Here is a 22,577-nt window from a genome sequence, read left to right on the forward strand (position 1 = left end):
AGAGGAAGCAAGCGCAGGTATTGTAAGAGAGCAAACTCAGAAATCACTATTAACTTCTGTCAACAGTTCAACAACAGCCACGACACACACCTTAGTACAGGTCACGACCCCCTTGTGGCAGTAACAGGTGTTGCAGTCTTCGGCCCACTTCGCTCCGTCTACGGCAATCCGACCTCCAGACACACACGGACGTCCCGTGACTGAGAGAAAGAACACGTCACTTTAAAAATCATGTGACATTTACACTTTTTATTCTTTAATTGGGGCTTTTTTAAATCCGGAAAAATTTAACTTCTTCAAATTATGGTTCATTTATGTTAAAACATTTTTCACACATCTGGTAATGATGTTTATGTTTTTCGAGAACAAGATCTTGATCTTGCAAATACAATAAGTAAGCTAGTACTCAGAACTTGGATTGAAATGGATTGATTCTGAATTAAAAGTACTATCAAATACTAAAATTATTGAATTATTTAAATATAATTGACCGTTCGCAAAAGCCACGCCCCTTAGTTATTGTTACTACGCCCGTCAAACAATTGAGAACCAGACACATGGCTGGGTTGAGCTCCATACAATAAGTGATTGGTTTTGGAGTAATGCAGCAGACATATCCTCCAGGGCACGACAGAAAGTATAGACAGAATAGTGCACGGGAGCACATGCACTAAACAGTTTTGTAAAATTATATATCAATCAATTTTATTTGATCATATATCATTTTACAAAACTGTTTTGCGCATGTGCTCCCGCGCGCGCTATTTCAGTCACAACACTGCAATCAGAGGACGCGCTGAAACCATCAACTCTCTGTTCTCTTCATTCATAACTCAGCCTACTGAGAAGGATATATTTGTGTAAATAGTTGTGCAACTGCGCAAACTTTGTTTTGAAGTTTAATGTTTGAGTTCCAGAGGAATTTGTGACTGTGTACCTGTTCAACCACATCAAAGTTTCGTAATTAGTAAGTCCGTGCTTTTTCTCTTTTTTTCTCTTGTTTGCTGACTGATGAGGGGGCCGCAGTGCCGTAGTGAAACGGTGTTTGTACATGTAGCCTATTTTTTAATAATAGTTGCAAGCAATCATAAAATACAGCAAGTTATTAAGCCCGTGCAGACCTCACTGCCATAGGCGCATCATTGCACTATCTTGCTGAAATTGGAATGTTTGACGGAGGTCCTTCTCCTTAGTTACAGTTGCTGAGCTAGGATTGGACGAAAACCGTTCGAGGGCGGGGTTTTGCGAACGGTCAATTAAAATAGTAAGGGTTTCAGAAATGACACCTAACAAACCTATTCTGAAATTATGATTAAAATGAAAAAATTAAGAACCCCCCCCCCCCCCCCCACCCCCCCACCCACACACACACACACAATAATATTAACACAATAGTCAGTAAAAAAAAAAAAGTAAAAAAAAAAATGAATAGGTATTATATTATATCTTTTAAATCTGGAACAAAATGATTTAAGTAATATTAAAACACTAAGGGTTTCGTTAAAACATCTAACAAACCTACTCTTAGATCATGACTAAAAATAATAATATTAAAACAAGTCACAGTAAAAAGTGTAAAAGTCATTATAATATATCTTTTGAATCGATAATGAAACAATTGAAATTAATAATGAACGGGTTTCGTTAACGACACCTAACTATTCTGAGATCATGATTAAACAATAACACAATATTCATACATGATATTCCGTCAAAATGTTCAATGTATAATAATATGAGATCTATGCTGAGATCACGATTTAAAAAATGAAAAATGAACAATACATAACATTAAAAGATATTAATATATCCTTTAAATCTAGAACAAAATTTTCAATAATTACATGTAATTGATTCCCTATGGGACAGAAACGTTCCTCTAATAAATGCATGATTTGAGGCATCAATTCTAATGTCTGTAGCACAAAAGGTTTAAGGGATTTGAAGAACCTCAATAGCAACCATGACTAATAATATTCATGTTAATTGAACAGCAAGCATGAACAATGGGAGTTGTACCTTCCTGACACCTGGACCCGGTCCTGCCGGGGGGACACAGGCAGCGGTAGCCGTTGATCTCATCCACACACGTGGAGCCGAACGCACAGGGGGACGACTGGCACTCGTTGATGTCTGTAGAGTGACACACACGCTCAGGTTACTGTAAAACCACCTTATGTGTATATATATATTGTGTTCGTTAGATAAAGCGTCATTAATCACTCACTGATGCGGCAGTCCGGCCCTGCGAATCCACTGGCACACTCACAGCGGTACCAGTTATCACCGTCCACACACGTACCGCTGTTATAACTGCACAAAGACCATACACGGGATCAGGTATGGGGTCAAAGTTCAACGGGACACATGCTACAGGTTTGGACGTCAAATACGTTATAATTTTTGTCCGAATACATTTTTTAGAAAAAGAAAAAGTTGTAATGATTACATTTATATGTATATATAGTTCAGTTATTATTATTAATTTATAATTAATATTTAACAAAATAAAGTATTTTGTATGAAACTACTAATTTAATTAATTTAAACATTTATTTTATTAATTAAATGCTTTGTGTATTAAATTTGTAGCATTTTCTGGTAAAATCACAATTCTTCATTAACAATACACAAAATATGTATATACTAAATTGTACAGTTAATGCTCACAATAAAAACTTATTTTCCACAATTTTTCTTTAATTAAAACTATTAAATTCAGAAAGTAAAAGTAAAAATATATGTGGGTAAATATTGCTGTTGATCAAAATGTATTGTGTATATTATTAGTGCTGTCAAATAAATTAATCATATACATTTGTACACACACACACACACACACACACACACACACACACACACACACACACACACACACACACACACACACACACAATAATATACACACATATTATATAAACACAAAGTTTAATGTTAGATGCGATTAATCGATTTGACAGCACTAATTTATTGTTAGAAATTTGTTTTAATTAAATATAATTTTTAAAGATTAAATTAAGGTAAACTAAATTAAATTGGATTAAGTTAAATTAATTTAATCGAACTTGAAGGCAGCAACAAAATTGCAATGTTGACAGAATTAAGCTTACCATGGTTGTGGGTTGCAATCGTTGGAATCTGTAAAACAAAACATCAAACATTTTGTTATTATATATTGAATACAGATATAAAAAAGCAATCATTCAAAAACTCAAGAGTGAAATCAACACGTTGAAAGTCGCAATATTGTTACCATAGTTACATACTAGCTCATAATCCCACCTGAACAATCATTCATCAGAGTTACGTCAGCTAACGATATTTGAGCTGAAACTACTGGACAGCTTTTCGGTGTTAGTTTTGTAAACCTGGAGTTCTGCAGTGCAGATTCTGTGTGGGTCTGCAACTAAAGGTAAAGGTGACGTGTGTCGTTTTTCTACATTTGAATAATTGCTTCTATCCCAGTGTAATATACGGACACAAGTTATTCTTAGATAAGGTCAGTCATTATTTTGGGACGACGCGCAGAAATGACACACTTCAGCTTTAAAGGAACACTACACTTTTTTTGGAAATAGGCTCATTTTCCAACTCCCCTAGAGTTAACAGTCGAGTTTTACAGTTTTCGAATCCATTCAGCCGATCTCCGGGTCTGGCGGTAGCACTTTTAGCATAGCTTAGCATAGATCATTGAATCTGATTAGACCGTTAGCATCTCTCTCAAAAAAATGACCAAAGAGTTTCGATATTTTTCCTATTTAAAACTGGACTCTTCTGTAGTTACATCGTGTACTAAGACCGACAGAAAATGAAAAGTTGCGATTTTCTAGGCCAATATGACTAGGAACTATACTCTCATTCCTGCGTAATAATCAGGGAGCTGCTGCCGTACCAGCAGCGCAATGATATTACGCAGCGCCTGAAAATAGTCCCCAGCTCGGTAACTCCCAACGTGACCGAGTCCGGCACTAAGTTTGTAATATCATTGCGCTGCTGGTACGGCAGCACAGCTCCTTGATTATTACCAGACACAATTTATATAAGAGACATGCCACTTCCTCAATCCTCAATACAACTATATAAGGAAAACCGTAACGGCAAAGATGGCGGTTGTATGCACATGTCCCGCCCCTCCCGCTGGAAAGCCAATCATCTGCTTTTAACAGTCAAGCCGGGAAACATTTAAGCCTGAAAGTGCAGTTCTAACTCTCTGCCCATTCATTTAGATAGGAGCCTGGTCTTGTTAGTCCGAAATAGCTGCCCGGAGGCGTTGCCAAGATGGCGGCCGAGTGGCACGACTTGCCTAAAAGGACTTTGTTATTACGCAGGAATGAGAGTAGTTCCTAGTTATATTGGCCAAGAAAATCGCAACTTTTCATTTTCTGTCGGTCTTAGTACACGATGTAACTACAGAAGAGTCAAGTTTTAAATAGGAAAAATATCGAAACTCTTTGGTCATTCTTTTGAGAGAGATGCTAACGGTCTAATCAGATTCAATGATCTATGCTAAGCTATGCTAAAAGTGCTCCCGCCAGACCCGGAGATCGGCTGGATAGATTCGAAAACGGTTAAAACTAAACTGATTAACTCTAGGGGAGTCGGAAAATGAATTGCAAATGGAGCCTATTTAAATAAAAAAGTGGAGTGTTCCTTTAAGGAACTATCCCATTAGTATATAGTTAGGAAGAGAACCTTAAGCAGCAGTAGGTGAGAGTTGGAAACAGGAGGTAGACAGGAGTCAAGACAGGAAGTAGTAAGGAAGTGGAACAGGAAGTTTTGCCGTACTCTGGCTGCAGGTGAGCCCTTCCCAGCCTTCTTTGCAGACACAGGTGAAGCCGTCGCCCGTCACGACACACGTGGCTCCGTTCTCACAGGGGTTCGGCAGGCAGCTGCTGTTCTTTGCTGTGGACGATGAGAAACTTGCATTATAACGGACGGATTCAGAGCCCAGCTCACAGAAAAGCTCCGTCAGGTCATTAGCAGCTCACCTATATTACAGGTAGCGCCTTCCCATCCTGGAGCACACATGCACTTGAACGAGTCGCCTTCGTCTGAACACGTGCCACCGTTGTTACACGTAGCCTCGTCACACTGGCTCTCGCCTATGAACCAGAAGAAGTCAGCTGTCAGACTGCATTCAGAGAAACCTCATGCAATGTGTCATTATTACAATAATAAAATAATGTCTCTAATTTAAACTTTAGTAGCAAAAATTACATTCTTTTTTCATTAGATTTTGTTGTTTATCACTAAGTATTATTATATATATGATTAAAAAGAATAAATATCATTATTAAAGGTTAAATACAAATATATATATATATATATATATATATTCTCAAAGATTAAATAAAAAGATTAAATATCAAAAATGTTGTGACAAAACCAGGGTTATTTTAGCTAACTAAAACTAAAACCATTTAAAAATATATATTTTTGTTGCTTAAAATAAAATAAATGTTAGCTGAAATAGAATAAAACATAATTAAAAAAAAAACGTATTTTAGATCGGCTATTTGCAAGGCAACATTTTTCATTTAGTTTTTGATGTGCTAAAATAATAACAATTAAAACTTAACTACAAAAACTGAAATAAAAATTAATTAAAAAAAGTCTAGTTTTTATTAAGTAAAAAAAAAAAACATTTTGAATTTACCTGACAACAAAATTTTGTTTTTGTATATAATTTTGCTAGTTAAATGATCTAGCCCAAAGTCAACGGTATGCAAATGAGGAGGTGTGGCTTACGTGAGTGACAGGTCTTTCCCTTCCAGCCGTTCTCACACTCGCAGTAAAAGTCATTGACCAGATCCCGGCACACTCCCCGGTCCCGACAGGGGTTCATGCTGCAGTCGTCAATGTCTGTTTTGGAAACAAACAATGTTTTAGTGCTTAATATTGTAAACTGTTTTACGATTGCATTACAATTTCCAAATAATTGAATTCCATTTAAGTGACATTAAAGAGAGCGATGCACTCACTGGTCTCACAGTTGGGTCCCTCCCATCCATCGGCACAGATACACTGGTAAGTGTTGATTTTATCAATGCAAGTCCCACCATTGCGGCAGGGACTACTCTCACAGTCATTGATGTCTGAGAGTAAAGAGTGAGACATGTGATGTTAAAGAGATTCTATGTTTATGACTTTGGAGAACACGAATAGCGCTGAACATGGCACTTACTCTCATGGCAGTACGTTCCTGTGAATCCCTCCTGACACTCGCAGCTGAAATGCCCCCCGGCGTGGCTTCGACAGCGCCCGTGAGGACCACAAACACTCGAGGAGAGGAGCCGCGTGCCGCCTGGAGTGCTGTTGGACGCCACGGCAACCGTGCAACTGTCAATCACTGGGGGAAATATGGACAGAGTTATCAAGAGTCCTTTTGGTACAAAAACTGGATCTAACTAGGAGGTCTAGATCTAACTGGATCTAACAAGGTGGTCTAGATACAACCAGATCAAACTAGGTGGTCTAGATCTAACCGGATCTAACTACCGTAGGTGGTCTAGATAAAACCAGATAAAACTAGGTTGTCTAGATAAAACCAGTTCTAACTAGGTGGTCTAGATAAAACCAGATCAAACTAGGTGGTCTAGATAAAACCAGATCAAACTAGGTGGTCTAGATCTAACCGGATCTAACTAGGTGGTCTAGATAAAACCAGACCTAACTAGGTGGTCTAGATCTAACCGGATCTAACAAGGTGGTCTAGATAAAACCAGACCTAACTAGGAGGTCTAGATCTAACTTGTAAAAAATGGTCTACTAGATCAAAATCAGGTCCAATGACTGGTAGACCACATGATCAACAATTTAGCCCATCTAAAAACCAAATAAAACCATCAGAAACTGTTTTTTCAACAGGGATTCTCACAGTATACCTAATATTATTGTTAATATTATTAGGAGTAGTAGTATTATTATTATTTCATACTGATTAAGATGATAATAAATAATAATTGTAGACATGAACAACAATAACAATTATTATTTAGTTATTATACTTACTATTATTACTAAGAATAATAATATTGTTGACAGAAATGATTTAATTATTTACATATTTTTTGAATATTTACTAATAATTATTGTAAATTCTTAATTGTTATACAGAAAAATAATAACACAATTGATATTAATTAATAATCATTAACAATATAATTTCATAATAGTTCATAAGTATTTTGCTTATTTAGTCTTGTTTTAGATAATATTAAAAATATCTAAACAAGATCAATTCATTTCAAAAGCCCCCCCCAAAAAAATACAGAAAACTACAAATTTAGAAAACTAGAAATGTGACTTTTCCAGGCCTGGAAAATCAAATGTATTTTTTTTTTTTTACCGTGGGAACCCATCAAAATATCTCTTTCACACCGACACATATGATGAAAGCATTTAGCGGCATGCTAAGAATTAGCAAAGTCGTCATGTAGTCTGACTAGCGGGGGGTTTTCCCCTCTCGGTAAGCTCACTTCGGGTTAGCATACGCATCGTGTAACGATATTTTAGCTGCTACCATGGTGAAGTGGGCCTGGGGACCAACAGACTAGAGTTAGCGATCGCCAGCGCTACAGCGTACACAATGGCACGGCATCAAACGCAGCGAGGCCTTGAGATGGGGATAGTCTTACGGCCGCGTGGACTAAAAAAGACTCGACTTCTATTTCCAGAGCCCATTAAAACCTCAGCATGTGCCCAACCAGATAATCTTACAACCCCACACAGGAGAGGCGAGATCTGGAGTCTGAGAGCGCCGATTAGCACTCAATAAAGCTGGAGACATCAGGACTCCTAGAGTACACTATCATGGATATCTTTCAATGACAATATACCAGCTATTTACGAGTCTTGACTCTACGGTTTTCCAACTCTCACCTACTGTGTGTCATTTCTGCACCTCATCCCAAAATAAACGGGTTTCCTGATCTACAAATGGCTATTAAATGATATGGCCGTCTCATCAGTACTATGTGGATATGCATGGACATCTTCTGGTGACCTACCTTGACATGGTGTGATGAGGCAGTGGTCTTTGAGTTGGGAGCAGTTTTTGCCTTCGTAATCTTCTGGACATTTACAGTAGTAATCCGCGGCCAGACTGAAGCACTGCGCGCCGTTCTGACACGGGCCGCTCTCACAGTAGTCTATGTCCAGCTGAAGACAAATCACACAGACTCTTGAGTCATTGTGTATGCGTTGATTTAATATCGACATAGAAATGACCAGATATGGTTAAAGAGGTGGCATAATGCCCTTTTTCACAAGATGTAAAATAAGTCTTTGAGTGTGTGTGTGAAGTTTTAGCTCAAAACACCCCACAGATATTTTTATATAGCATGTTAAAGTTGTCAGTTTTTGAAGGTGAGCAAAAGCGCACCGCTTGTGTCTGTCCCTTTAAATGCAAATGAGCTGCTGCTCCCGGCACAGGGGGCGGAGCTTCAAGAGCTCGTGTTCTATTACCTCACACACACATGCACTGAAAATTTCAAAAACTTTTAGCCTTTTATGTTCAAACCGTATTCAAACAATGATGGAGAGACTCAAGAAGAAGAGACAACATGTAGAAGCAACAGGACATTTCTGATTGGTTAGTTGATGAATTTATGTAGCTGATGTGTAGTTATCTTCTAGTCATTGATTAGCATATTATCTGTCTTGATAATCTATCAATCGTGTTCAGGGGGCGGGGTTTATGTAAATTCTAGGGTTGTTGATGTCACTAACCCGGGAGGAATGTTGTGTAGTCCCTGCCAGCCGTTTGTTGTAGTCCTTAATAAAAAAGCGATTTCTTTCAAATAAAATATCTCCCTTTGCTTTGAACTTTGAGCGTCGTAACTTTGCAGATGTTGTTTCTGCTCAAACAGCAACATTACACACTAACTAAAGTTAGAAAAGTCGAAACATAATCACCCACCCCTTATGTCCTATAAGAAGGTGTTCTGGCATGAGTGTGTATTGCTCACCTGACACGTGACACCTGAGAAACCAGGTGGACACAAACACTGGAATGCGTTAGCACCGTCCTGGCAGCGCCCGCCGTTGAGACAGGGTCGACTAGCGCACTCGTCCACGTCCCGCTCACAGTGTTCCCCAGCGAAGCCTGGAGCGCACAGACACCGGTATCCATTGACCAGATCCTGAGGGGAAGACACACACAGACACATTAGCAGGAGTAAAAAAAATTGTATAATAATCAGTATTAAATAATAATACCATTAATAATAAAAATAATAATATATTTTAAAATTGAATAATAATTCTTAATATTATTATTCATAATAATGATGTTGACAAATTTTTTTTAATGAGATGATTTAATTATGTAAATACTTTCTTAATTATTACTTGTTATACAGTAAAATAATAATAATAATTTGTAAAATTGAATAATAACAAACTTATTATTTTATATACAATTATTGTCAACATTAATAACAATATTATAATGATCTTGACACTTATTATTAATAATATTACTTATTTATATACAGTATTTTCTTAATATAATTAATTACCTGTTAATAATAATTTGTAAAATAATAATAATAATAATTACTACTATTCATAATAATAATAATGTTGACAATATATGATTAATATTACTGAATTATTTATGTATTTTCTTCATCTTGTTATACAGTAAAAGAATACAAATAATTATTAATAATATTATTATTGAACAATTATTTATATATTTTCTTAATTCTTACCCGTTACAGTAAAATAATAATAATAATTTGTAAAATTGAATAATACTAATTATCTTTATTATTTAATACATATTAAGATTATAAATAATAATTATTGTCAACATTAATAATAATGATGATGTTGGCAATAATGTATATAATAATTGAATAATTATTATTATTATATATTAATAACAAAAGTATTAGCATTTCATACAGATTAAGATGACGAATAATAATTAGTAATTTTATTTAATAATTTATATATGTATTTCTTTATAAACATGATTAATAAAAATAATTCTTACTTGGTATTCAGTAAAATTATTATAATTTGTATTTGTATCATTTAAAGTATGTTCTTATTTAGTCGTGTTTTCATTGAATACATCTTATATTTTTCTAACAAAGTGTTTTTCTTTTAAGCATAAATCTAACACATATTTAGTGAGGTTTATGCCAAAACAATATCACCCACCCCTAGTAAGGATACTTTACTTTCTCTACTATCCTAAAGTCCATTACAACATGTTGAATCTGATCAAATCAAACGCGGGATTGTCAGGACTGATTAGGACTTTCCTCGCTGTGTTTTTATAGCTAACTGGCTCAGACAATGTCCTAATGCACTCCAGCTGTACAAGTATCAGCGCTGAGAGCGAGTGAAGAAAGTACACAAAAAGAGCAAAAAACAATGAATAGGAGACAAGGGCAGGAGACAAGAATGTTTATGGTAATCTGATCGTTTTACAGACTCACTCTGTCTTTTTGACCACTTGGTCTCTTTATGTACATTCTCCAAAGCATGACTCAGCCTCTACTATTTTAAAACAAGAATGGATGGAGGTGATAGAAACGGAGAAAGAGAGTCTGGGGGGGGCTTTTACTTCTGCCAAAACCAATGGAAACATTCGAGGCCTTACCTTACACAGCCCTCCGTTAAGACACTGTCCGATGCAGTCGTTGGCATCTGCGGGGGGTAATCCATCAAAATATCAGTTCACATTTCATACATCGTGCCAAGAAAGCAACATTAGGCCCAGATCAATGCACACTTTTTTTGCATTTCTGATTCTTAGGGCGTAAAATCCCGGGTTTAATCAAGGTAAAACATGTTAAAACGGAGAAGGATGAGAGAGTACCAGCTCTTCTAGCAGCTGAAATATAAAAGAAATAGACATTATATTGAATAAACATCTTCTAAACCACAAGCATGATTTGAGGAATTATCATTTGTGTCTGTACTAGAGGAGTTTGCTCAAACGCCATGCTGGGATTTGTAGGAAAACTAGAATGATGACTCTAATGATTTGGTGAATCAGGTTTTTTTTTTTTTTTTTGGAACTGATTAATTTCAATAAACTTGTGTTTTGCCACACTGACTAAACCATTACTTGTTGGAAAAACAGGACAAAAATCATGGACAAGCTAGACAGTTTTAAAAACAGCTGAACTTCTGTCATGTCTCTAATTCACCAAAATATTTCATCAATACTAGGATGAAACGTTATTTTTCATAATTTATATACTATTATAGTATTTAATATTTTGAATTAGCTTTTATTCTTTATATTTTCAGTTTTCATTTAAAAAAAAATTAAATTGTGCTTTTGTCATTTAAAAAAAATTAAATTTAGCTTTAATTTATTTAAATTTTAGTCATTTTTGTACTTTCAAATTTTCATTAAAAAATTTTTTTAAGGTCATGTTTTAAGTTTTTAGTTTTAAAACTATAATAGGGCTGTAAACGATGAATCGCATCCAAAATAAAAGTTTGTGTTTACATAATATATGTGTGTGTATTGTGTATAATTATTTTGTATATATAAATACACACACATGCATGTATATATTTGAGAAATATTTGCATTTATATACTGCATATATATTTTTATATAATTTATATTATATATAAATATAACTATTTTATATATACCGGTAAATAACAACATTTTCTTAAATATATACATGCATGTGTGTATTTCTATATACAAAATAATACACAGTACACACACATATATTATGTAAACACAAACTTTTATTTTGGATGCGATTCATCGTTTACAGCCCTACTGAGTTATATCACAACTTTTAGTTAATTACTTCCTGACACTCCTATGCGATATGAACTGATTGATATAACTGCAGTTTTATTTGCAAAAGCACTTATTGACCATGAACATGCAAACATCTTTTAGCGCTCATTCACCATTCACACACAATGGGTTTTTCCATTCTACTGCACTATTTTTTCATAGTTTTTCAGTGTAAACACACTAGACGGACGTCTTTATCCGTTGCGGTCGCGTCTCGCGCATTCGGCGTTCTAAAAGCGTGGCGCTCACGTTAAAATCACTTTTAAAAATCGTGTCTCTATACAGGTACCTTGCAGTTTTTTTGTTCCACTTTTAACAGCAAAAAACGCATTCTTTGTGAACCGACCCTAAGAAGTCAGTCTCTGACTGCTTTAATCCGAAACCATGAAATACTTACTGATGTCGCAATTCAGTCCAGTCCAACCAGGGAGGCACTCGCAAAAGTATCCGCCAATCAGATTGCGGCAGGAGTGGGCATTGATGCATGGGCTTTCCTCACACTCATTAGCATCTGCGCCAAAAATGACAAAAGAAATCAGCATGAGCGTAGTCTAAATTACAATCAGCTACAGATACACATACAGCCAAACGTCCCTGAGGAATTGTGTGTGTGTGTGTGTGTGTGTTAATGGACTGTAAATGCACTCTAGTATGAAACAGCGGTGGGGTCTCATGGTGGTCTGTAACTTACATTCTTCCAAAGCGGACTCGGTTTCCACGGAAATTGGATTTTTGAACAAACACACCCTGACTCAAAGAAAGAGAGGAAGCGGAGGCACAGAGAGGGGTAAAGAAGAGACACTCACCAATGAGACACGTCTTCCCGCTCCACTGCACGGGGCAGATGCATTTAAAAGCGTCCACCAGGTCCACACACACACCGCTGTGATTGCACGGGTTTGGACTGCAGTCATCTTCATCTGAGGAAGAGGAAAAACCCAGAGGAGATTCAAGAGACTTCTGAAGTTGTGTTTCGTTTAAGTATCATATCTTTCTCTTTAGGAAAAAAAGGAAATTGCCATAAAATCATATTTCTACATTTTCTGACATAAATAAGTGTGGTGCTTGTCACTAGCTATCCACTAGCTTTCCATCCACTTTTTTTTAATGCGCATTTTGGGATATCGCATAAAAAACTGCTGGATGAAAACAGTAAGATGCGCATTAAAAAACAAAGTGCATTAAAAAAGTATGCACTCATAAACATGCGCATAATCTACGATGGAAACACATTTATTTGATTTGAATCATGTGACTTTGCTGCAGGTATCTGCCTCCGAAATGCATTTATTAATTTTCGTCTACTTCGTTTAGCAATTTATTACATACGAAAGTTATTATATACAGTGGCTTCTCCTACTTTTCCTAGTGATGTTCGCAAATGTTTTCTGCGAGATTCCCATTTTTAGTTAAATTCACAACTTTGGATGGAAACATAGCTAATGTCATGTTACTGAGTGGTTCAAATGTTACTGGCCCGAGTCAAAAGGAGCCCACGTCCAACTCTCTAGGACATTCTGGTTTCTATATATGACTTGGCGCTGTCTTTCAATGTCAATTAGATGTTTTTAACGTATGAAAACTGCTGGCGTATGACTGAAGACAGATCTGAGCAATTTAAGACCGTGTAGAGAAGGCTTACTGATATTGCAGGACGGTCCTGTCCAGCCCGGCGCACACTGGCACTCAAACCCCTGACTGGACTCCACACAACTGCCTCCGTTCAAGCAGGGCTCAGACAGACAGGCATTATCCGCTACAGAGAGAGAGAGAGAGAGATGTTATAATGTTGTACACACACACAATCAAAACACAACTGAGACAGAACAGTGTTTTCTGAAGGAATGCACGAAATACAGACATTCAACCCCAAAATAAAACACATGGACCACACATTTGCCAAACAATGACAAACTCTCCTTCTGTTCAAGCAGTACTGCCGGTTTCACATTGTTTTATGGCAGCACGGCCCCTTTCTACTCACGTAACAGCATCATTTACACTCAAATCAATATTTCATTGTTCTGTTTATTTAATTAGTTAGTAGTTTCAGTTGTTGTTGTTCCAGCAGCACTAAATTAAAACTAAAAATCGTTTTGTTAATGTAAAAAGTAAAATAAAGCGGAAATAAAAAGTGATATAAAAATGTACAAATTTAAAATTAAACTAAATTTAGTGAAACTTTAGAGGGTGCAGGCTGATTAGTCCATTACCTGTAAGTTAACCTGCAAGCAATGATCACATGATTACCGCATGACGCAAACTGATTGGCCTCTGCTGACCCTGCAGCCAATGAGAATGCTTGCTCAACATTTAAACAGTCTGGTTCAGCGTTCGCTGTAATCTAGTCCTGCAGATCGTCATCAGAGTTCCTCTGAACCCCTCCACCTCCCCAGCTCCACCTGTCTAGATCTGCTACAGGATTTATTCATATATATGCAGAAGCAGCATATCTTACAGGCTCACAGTCTGAGTATCTATTAGCAGTAGCAAGTCCATACTTGCTCTGCAGCAGCAATAATCAACAGTATCAGCAGTGTAGCAGATCTAGTCCGCCAAGACCAAATACATTGGCATATTTACGGTAATAACATGCTAAAACTATTCAGAGAGTTGTCATGATTGAACTAACATTTTATAAATATCTGCCACACAAAACAAAAACATTATCATTTGCAGTTTACTAATGTATTTATATGGAAGTCCTCTGTGTTTGGAAGGCTTTACTGAAAACTGTGCTGTTCACCAATTCAGAAATCATGTTTTTTTTTTTGTTAAGCTTCTCAACAATAACAGAGGGGGGTAAAGTTTAGCAAAGGGTCAACTGAATGTTAAACTGAAAGAGAGAAGAATAAGTATCAGTTTTGTTGCATCAAATTCATATTCTCTCCAGTGTTCACAGGCAGTCAGGCAGGGTCATGTCTTGGTTTTCCCCCTTTCAATCTCCCAGTCACTCCCTCTCTTCGGTCTATCGCTCTTTATCAGATCAGTCAGTGGACGGGAAAGCCCCTTTGGCCTTTCTCACACCGAACAGAGACCACCAACAAAAACAGAGGAGTGTAGCAAGAGGCTGTGAGCATTTATTTCCAATAACACGACAAGAATAAAGGATAAACAAAAAAAAAACGACGCACACCAGAACAAAACGAAAACAGCAGAACAAGAAAATATCTTTATTATTGCGTCCTGGACGACCTGGCGAAGTGTGTTTGACAGGAGACGCATCATGCCAAACCAACCAGAGCTGTTTTTCCAACACACATTTGTGATAGAGCGTGCACACGATGTGATGGATTTTTCTGCTCAAATCAAATTAATGCACACTGCATTCTTCGGCTTGGCCCGGACATCGACTGCTTGATTGGTATTTCAAGTGTATGTGTGCATGTTTTTGGCAGGGCATCTTCTCTCTTTTACTGACTGAAGAAATCTCAGACAGAGAAAAAGAGAGAAATATGGGCAAGCGCTGACAAGCAGGATCCGAAATGAACCCTCACCAAGTGCCAAATGTGAGTAAAAACTGGCTTTGGCAAGTAAATAAAATTGAGTTTCTCGCCAGTTGGACGGTATGAACGGCAACATGATACATGCTTAATTTGACGACTCGCTGATAAGAAACACGAGCGATTCGGATCAAAAACATACAAATCGTGCCCTCAAGAAAACATCTGTCAGACCGTTGTTGAACAACTTTCTTCTCTTTGGAAAATTCCAATCAATATTTTATCCAGGACAGTTTTTCTCTGCATTAAATTGATCAAAGGTGACAGGAAAATAATTTATGTGTGTTTTTACTGTATTTTTGATCAAATGATTGCAGCCTTGGTGCGCCGAAGGGACTTCTTTCAAAGGCATTTTAAAAATCTTACCGACTTCAAACTTTTCAACTGTAGTGTAAATATTGAGAAATCATGGTGTATCACAACTTTGTGTTTCACAATACTCTAAATGAAGGAATCTGAGCTCATGATACAAGTTCAATCAGGAGTGGATGCCCCTCCCAGTTCTCCTCCCTCCGCCCACGCCATCCTTTTCTCTTTTTACACCGGATATTTGCAGTGGACATCACTCATGCGAGGAGGTGTGTGTGTGTGTGTGTGTGTGTGTGTGACCCACCTCTCTCGCAGTTCTGTCCAGAGTAGCCGTCAGGACAGGCACAGTGGTATTTGTCTGGTCCGGTGTTACTGCAGGTGCCGCCATTGAGACAAGGCTGCCGCGTGGCACAGGTGTTCAAATCTAAATCAGATCAAACAATTCAACTAATGAGCCAAGCTGAACAGAACAGAACAAAATAGAATAGAATAGGAAAGAACGGAACAGAACAGAACACCACAGAATAGAACAGAACAAAATAGAATAGAATAGGAAAGAACGGAACGGAACAGAACAGAACACCACAGAATAGAACAGAACAAAATAGAATAGAACATGACAAAACCGAATAGAATAGGAAAGAACAGAACAGAACAGAACAGAATAGAACATGACAAAACAAAACAGAATAGAATAGGAAAGAACAGAACAGAACAGAACAGAACAGAATAGAATAGAATAGAATAGAATAGGAAAGAACAGGACAGAACAGAATAGGACATGACAAAACAAAACAGAATAGAATAGGAAAGAACAGAACAGAACAGAATAGAATAGGAAAGAACAGAATAGGACAGAACAGAACAGAATAGGACAAAACAAAACGAAACAAAACAAAAAACAAAACAGAATAGAATAGGACAGAACAGAACAGAATAGAATAAAACAGAACAGAAAAGAATAAAACAGAATAGGACAGAATAGAATAAAACAGAACAGAATAGAATAAAACAGAACAGAACAGAACAGAACAGAATAGAATAGAATAGAACAGAATACCTTTGTCACAGAGCTGCCCTCCCCAGTTTGTGTCACACAGGCATTGCCAGGGTTCGACGCATGTGCCGCGCACACAACCGGGATGTGGGATACACTGGTCACAATACTCGCCCTGCCAGCCGTACTGACACCTGTGAAGGACACAACATCACCTCTGAATATAAGACACACACTCTCTGTAACATGAAGTCACTGACGTAATGCGCCTCTGTTACAACTCCTAGTGAGCTGCCAACCTAGACAGGATTTCAGAAATGATCTTTCAGTGCTTTTGCATTCGCTCGCAAGCGTTCCCCCGAGAAACTTTTGTTAGTGAATGCAAAAGCATCGACGTATTTTTTTTTTCCATCACCATGTCCAGTCACCAACAGAGTCATTTAAACCCTTTTCTGTGTAAATAAATGCTTTGAGTTACCTGCAGTCTCCAGGCACTTTACAGGAGCCATGCTCTGTGCTGCAGCCCTGCTTACAGATCGCTGAGAAAACAAGAGAGGAAGAGGAATATTGTTACCGCTATCAGCTCCATCTGTGTGATCTCAGCAATTCTCTCTCATCACGCCATTTCAGCCGCTCTGAACTTCATCATCGCACACACTCTGCCAGCATGATGTCATTTCTCCTCCCCTACACTCATGTTTCTTCATGCGGGAATGAATGAGGGAATAAACACTATTACAGAGACAAAATCCACCCTAATACTGTTGCAAACCCACACCGTATCAATCACCAACACACACTAGCTGTCAGACAGGATGACAGTGTGTGTGTGTGTGCGTGTGTGTGTGTGTGTGTGAGAGAGAGAGACAAAGCTTTGTTGTGATAGAGACAATCTCAAATAACAACATCCCTATGAGGTCAATGATCCAGAGCCATTATAAGCCCGTCTGACCGAGCCTGAATCCACTTCCCACACGTTTTCAACAATGAATTTCCATGACTTATCCAGTATTTTGCGATTTCTCTTCAAAATAAGAAAAATGTGCAACCAATTAGAAAATTAAAAATGTTCTAAAATGTATATTCAGTACATTACTTTTAAAATTGTATTCATTTCCACCCGAGTATTTCAGGTTCAGAAATTTTAGTACAAGTAAATTCATGTCACAAAAGGTTTCTATTTCAAATAAATGCTGTTCTTTTAAACTTTCTATTCATCCTGTGAAAATTTTTGTATTAAGGTTTCCACAAAATATGAAGCATCACAACTGTTTTCAACATTGATAATAATCAGAAATGTTTATTGAGCATCAAATCATCATATTAGAGTGATTTCTGAAGGATCATGTGACACTGAAGACTGAAGTATTGATACTGAAAAATCAGCTTTGATCACAGGAATAAATTACGTTTTACTACATATTCAAACAGAAACCAGTTATTTAAAAATGTAATAATATTTCACAGTATTACTGTTTTTACTGTATTTTTAATCTTTTTTTTGCTTGGTGAGCAAAAGAGACTTCTTTCTGAACATCCCAAATGTTTTAACGGTAGCGTACCTCTAGCGTAATCCATAAGTCCATGCACAACAGCAGTATAAATATGTGCAAAGGCCATCATCAAGGCCTCGCCCCTTACCAGTGTTGCATTCTGGGCCAGCCCATCCCTCCAAGCAGGTCTTGTTGCCATTGTGATCGCAGGTATAGTGGCCGAAGAAGTCATCTCTGGGCCGGCAGAACTTATTACAGCCGAAGCCAAAGTAATGCTCGTCGCAGGTCACCCGGATCTGGTACTGGAACTGAGCCACGGGGCCGTTGTGCTTCAGGAGCTGCCACTGACGGTTCGGGTTGATCATGCCCGACTGGACCGCTTTCTCTATTACTTGTCCATTAATGCCTGCAGGAGAGAGAGAGAAACAGGGAGAATTGGAGCAGCTGTGGCTTAATTACACGTGTGTTCGGCGTGACTGTGAAACTATGCCACTAGCTTACACAACTCTAACACACACACACACACACACACAGTCTGTTTGCAACAAGCAGATCTGTGTACTGGCTTTAAGGTGAAAGGTTTTCTGATAGGGTATGAACCCTTTAAACACAAAAGGACATTTTAGGCTGAATGTCTACAACAAAAATTATATACAAGATTTATAGGCCCCAAAATTACAAAAAGCATGATTAAAGTATCATAAATATTCCCTTATATGATTTGTACTAGCATGACAAATATATCAAAATTGTATCCTTTTTGGAGCTTGATAGTATAAATCACCATCTAATTTTGTTGTGTGAAAATAGCAGCTCGGACATTCTGCTTAAAGAGGACCTGTTATGCCATTTTACAAAGTCCTGAATAGGTTTTCAAGCTTGACTGTTCAAAAAACCCATTATTTTTCATATATTTGACAATGTTGCAGCTCCTCTCTTCCCAGTCTGTCAGTAACGCTCTGTTTAGTTCCAGTCTTTATAAAGCTCCGCCTTCTGTAAAGCGCAATGCGCTCTGATTGGTCGGCTGGATCAGTGAGTTGTGATTGGTCAACCGCTTCCAGCATGTTCTGAAAAATGTCACACTCCGTCCTTACCATAACTGCGAGTTTCAACACACTACTAACTAAACCAGGACCCTTTGTTTTCTGCATATACCTTGGGCAGGAATTATTTAAATGAGGAATATTGTGATGTGTTTGTTCCCGGAAGAAAACTCAAGACTACAATCGAGGCGTTTCAGAAACTGATATAGAGAATAACTCCCTTTGGAGTGACTTTGTGCTTTGCAGAACTAAAAAAAAGTAAAAAATTGATTCTTCTTAAATATCTTATCTGTGTGTTTGTTGTGTTTTAAAGTTGCGTTTAGATGAGTAAATGATGACAGATATGTCATTTTTGGGGTGAACTGTCCCTTTAAGAGCAGTGACCAATATACTTTGTTTACTATTGTTCTTATGTGCAGAGAAATACCGTAGTAATTTTTTCAGGGCAGGCCAGTATCCAGCACAGCGGTGAGGTATTTGGCCGAAGGGCTATAAATTGTGAGAGGTGCATGTGAAGTGTGTGTGTGGCTCGTGGTTTAGGAGAACTAAGCGTCCTGACCCAAACCTGTCCTTCAGAGATACAGGAGGAAAGGCATCAGTCAGTGTCAGGCTGCCAAACCTGGGAACTCACTGTTACCTCTCCTCGCGGTGTACCTGAGAGCCTCACACTCCCACGCATGATGCTGGAAACATCACACCGTTGTGCAAGAGGGAAAAACTGTCACGGTCAATATTTAAAAAATCATTAAATAACAGAAAATAGTATATCCAGTTTATATAAATTATGCACAGTACACTACATACTGCAGAATTAGTATAAGTATTATTATTAGTATGAGAATTAGTATGAGTACTACACTTTGAAAACAAATAGCATTTGATTGGTTATGCTTAATGCTTGTTTCATTTACGTGTGTGTGTGTGTGTGTGTGTGTGTGTGTGGACGTGTATTACACTGGTATTACAACTTAAACATGGTTTATGAAGACATTTCATGAGTAATTCAAATAGTTTAAAAAAACATAAAAAACAATGTTTTATTAAAAATGTAAAAATGCAGAATGTTTCCTGTGATGGGTAGGTTTAGGGATAGGGGCAGTGTAAGGGGATAGAAAATACAGTTTGTACAGTATAAAAACAAATAATTTTAATCATCTTCATTTCTATACGAAACTATTGCATGTGTAATGACCCAAATGTCCAACTTTTTCACTGCTGTGTGTGTGTGTGTGTTGTCTCATGCTTATAAAAATGTGTTTAAAAGACTGAAGAATGCGAGCAGGTGCAGGCAGCGGTTTAGTAACAGGATGTGTTCGCCAGCCATTCTCACACACACGCATGCACGCACACAAGCACGCACACACACAGCATGCTGCATTTACACACTCTTAATCACATTGTCAGTCTTTGACTGTACTCTCCTCAAACATACAGAAGTGTGTGTGCGTGCGTGCGCGTGTGTGTGCGTGTGTGTTAGAGAGAGAGATACTTACTGCCAGTGCTTGAGTCATTATTGAAGTCCAAAGCCTCCACAATCAACGTATATGACCTCTGAAAGAAAGAAAAAAACATCAATACACACAACACACTCAAGAATCACCTTAAATTGCCAAATGTTAATCTTATTTTCATTCACAATGTGCCAGTGCAATACAATTAGGACGACCCGCTGACCGGCAAGTGTCTTACTTTTCCACCAAAAGGTTTTCACTCATTTTTTTAGAGCTAAACAGTTTTAACCAAAACTTCAGTCTTTTTGCCGTCTAGACAGCAAAACCAATCACAATTCAATATGCAAATAATACGATGACACCATCGCTGTCTATTACATTTCAGAACAATCTATCAATTTAAGTCTATGGGATATTTTAAACTTAAAACTGAGATTTAAAAGTTTAACAATGTCAGCAACATGTATTGAATTTTCAGCATCATTAGTCTTCAGTGTCACATGATCCTTCAGAAATCATTCTGATATGATGATTTGTGGAAAAAGTTGTTCTGGTTTTTTGTGGAAATTGTGATACCTTTCTGGACAAGTATTCATTAAAAAAGAAACGTATTGACCCGCCAACTTTTGAACGATAGTTAATATCTATAAATTTGAATACGCTCAAGCGGTTCAGTCTGAATTAACGCAGAGCTTGCATACACAGGGTTAATAACAAATATTTCCAGAATGTTTGAGGATCATTAATACACACAGTAATGATTGATCGCTCTTTACTTTATCAGCAGACATCACTGAACTACTTTCACGATCTCGATTTAAAGATAAAGTAACAGGACAGACAGGAGAGTGAAAGAATGCGTGAGAAAATCCGCAAAAAGATGTTAGATGATGTTTGAGGGAGAGAAAAAAACATGAAACTAACAAAAGCTTCTCAGAATATGAATCTGATTCTGAGAACACAAACATTCACTCTCAGTGAGATGATGACCTCACGACACACACACACACACACACACACACACACACACACACACACACACACACACAATGCAGACTCTTCCTGCCTCTGCAGTCTGAGGGATCTATGGCTCTTTATGAGCTTTAATCCATCCACACACACACGCACGCACACACGCACACACACACACACACACACACACACACACACACACACACACACACGCGCGCAGGCCATTCACAGTTGGAACTCACACAGAAAGACACTGTAAGAAGGGCTGCAGGATTCAGCAGAAAGTGCCACCTCAGTGAGACGGTGTGAGAAAGACATGAAGAAGCTCTCGGACAGCACTCACTTCACACACTGGCTGGCAGAGATGGTTGTTTGACCATATTCAATATTTATATCTCAATATTTATGTATTTGCTCTGTAATGGCTTCAGTTAGGAAAAACATAAGTTCAACCAAGTCATTGAAACCAATGAGATTAACAATGTTTTAAAAAATCTAGTTCAAGAAAATAGCAGAATTAAGAATATTTAATTCATAGTTTCATTTATGCTCCAAAATACCAATATTTAACTACATATTTCCCCCACAAATTGAATCATTGAAACGGACAAAGAATCAAACTTATCAACACAGTTTTTCCAACACCAGATATGAATGATGTTGTGCTTTATTTTATATTTTCAAAAAAATCATAGCAAAAACATTCTGAATGCTCATTAAAGGTTTTGATTTCGGCTGTGCAATATAAAGTCCGTAGTGGTGAAAATCAAGCTTTTAATGTTGTCTATATTTCTATGTGGTGTTTTTAATATGCTTTAAGTCAAACCATGTGCAAATTCATAAGTCGACAGCATTGCTGAGTATTTTCTGCTTAAAACTGCAGTGAACCAAAGACAGTCTCAAAAACACGGTTTGAAATCGCTGGTGTTTCTGACGTCACAAAGGACCTTGTAACCAATCAGGTCAACATGTGATCGTCAACGACTGGATCTCTGAGCTGCTGTGAGTGAGTGGAGGC

At 37.5% G+C, this 22,577-nt stretch overlaps 1 protein-coding gene across 2 annotated transcripts in view; it reads right to left on the reverse strand.

Annotated features, from left to right (window-relative positions):
- Positions 1–22,577, reverse strand: part of jag1a (jagged canonical Notch ligand 1a) — a 32,231-nt gene that overhangs the window by 5,179 nt on the left and 4,475 nt on the right. For both annotated transcript variants that reach the window (XM_079617262.1, XM_079617261.1), the window contains exons 3-22: positions 20,630–20,687; positions 18,242–18,499; positions 17,079–17,139; positions 16,664–16,794; positions 15,908–16,027; positions 13,434–13,547; positions 12,598–12,711; positions 12,189–12,302; positions 10,619–10,665; positions 8,970–9,143; positions 8,010–8,160; positions 6,185–6,349; positions 5,982–6,095; positions 5,749–5,862; positions 4,989–5,102; positions 4,786–4,902; positions 3,111–3,138; positions 2,228–2,313; positions 2,020–2,133; positions 91–200 (exon numbers count right to left, since the gene is read on the reverse strand). In XM_079617262.1, coding sequence (XP_079473388.1) covers positions 91–200; positions 2,020–2,133; positions 2,228–2,313; positions 3,111–3,138; positions 4,786–4,902; positions 4,989–5,102; positions 5,749–5,862; positions 5,982–6,095; positions 6,185–6,349; positions 8,010–8,160; positions 8,970–9,143; positions 10,619–10,665; positions 12,189–12,302; positions 12,598–12,711; positions 13,434–13,547; positions 15,908–16,027; positions 16,664–16,794; positions 17,079–17,139; positions 18,242–18,499; positions 20,630–20,687 — 2,304 coding nt within the window. The remainder of the gene's footprint in view (positions 1–90; positions 201–2,019; positions 2,134–2,227; positions 2,314–3,110; positions 3,139–4,785; positions 4,903–4,988; positions 5,103–5,748; positions 5,863–5,981; positions 6,096–6,184; positions 6,350–8,009; positions 8,161–8,969; positions 9,144–10,618; positions 10,666–12,188; positions 12,303–12,597; positions 12,712–13,433; positions 13,548–15,907; positions 16,028–16,663; positions 16,795–17,078; positions 17,140–18,241; positions 18,500–20,629; positions 20,688–22,577) is intronic.

The sequence above is a fragment of the Phoxinus phoxinus genome (assembly GCF_949152265.1).
Source record: "Phoxinus phoxinus genome assembly, chromosome: 6".
NCBI lineage: Eukaryota > Metazoa > Chordata > Actinopteri > Cypriniformes > Leuciscidae > Phoxinus > Phoxinus phoxinus.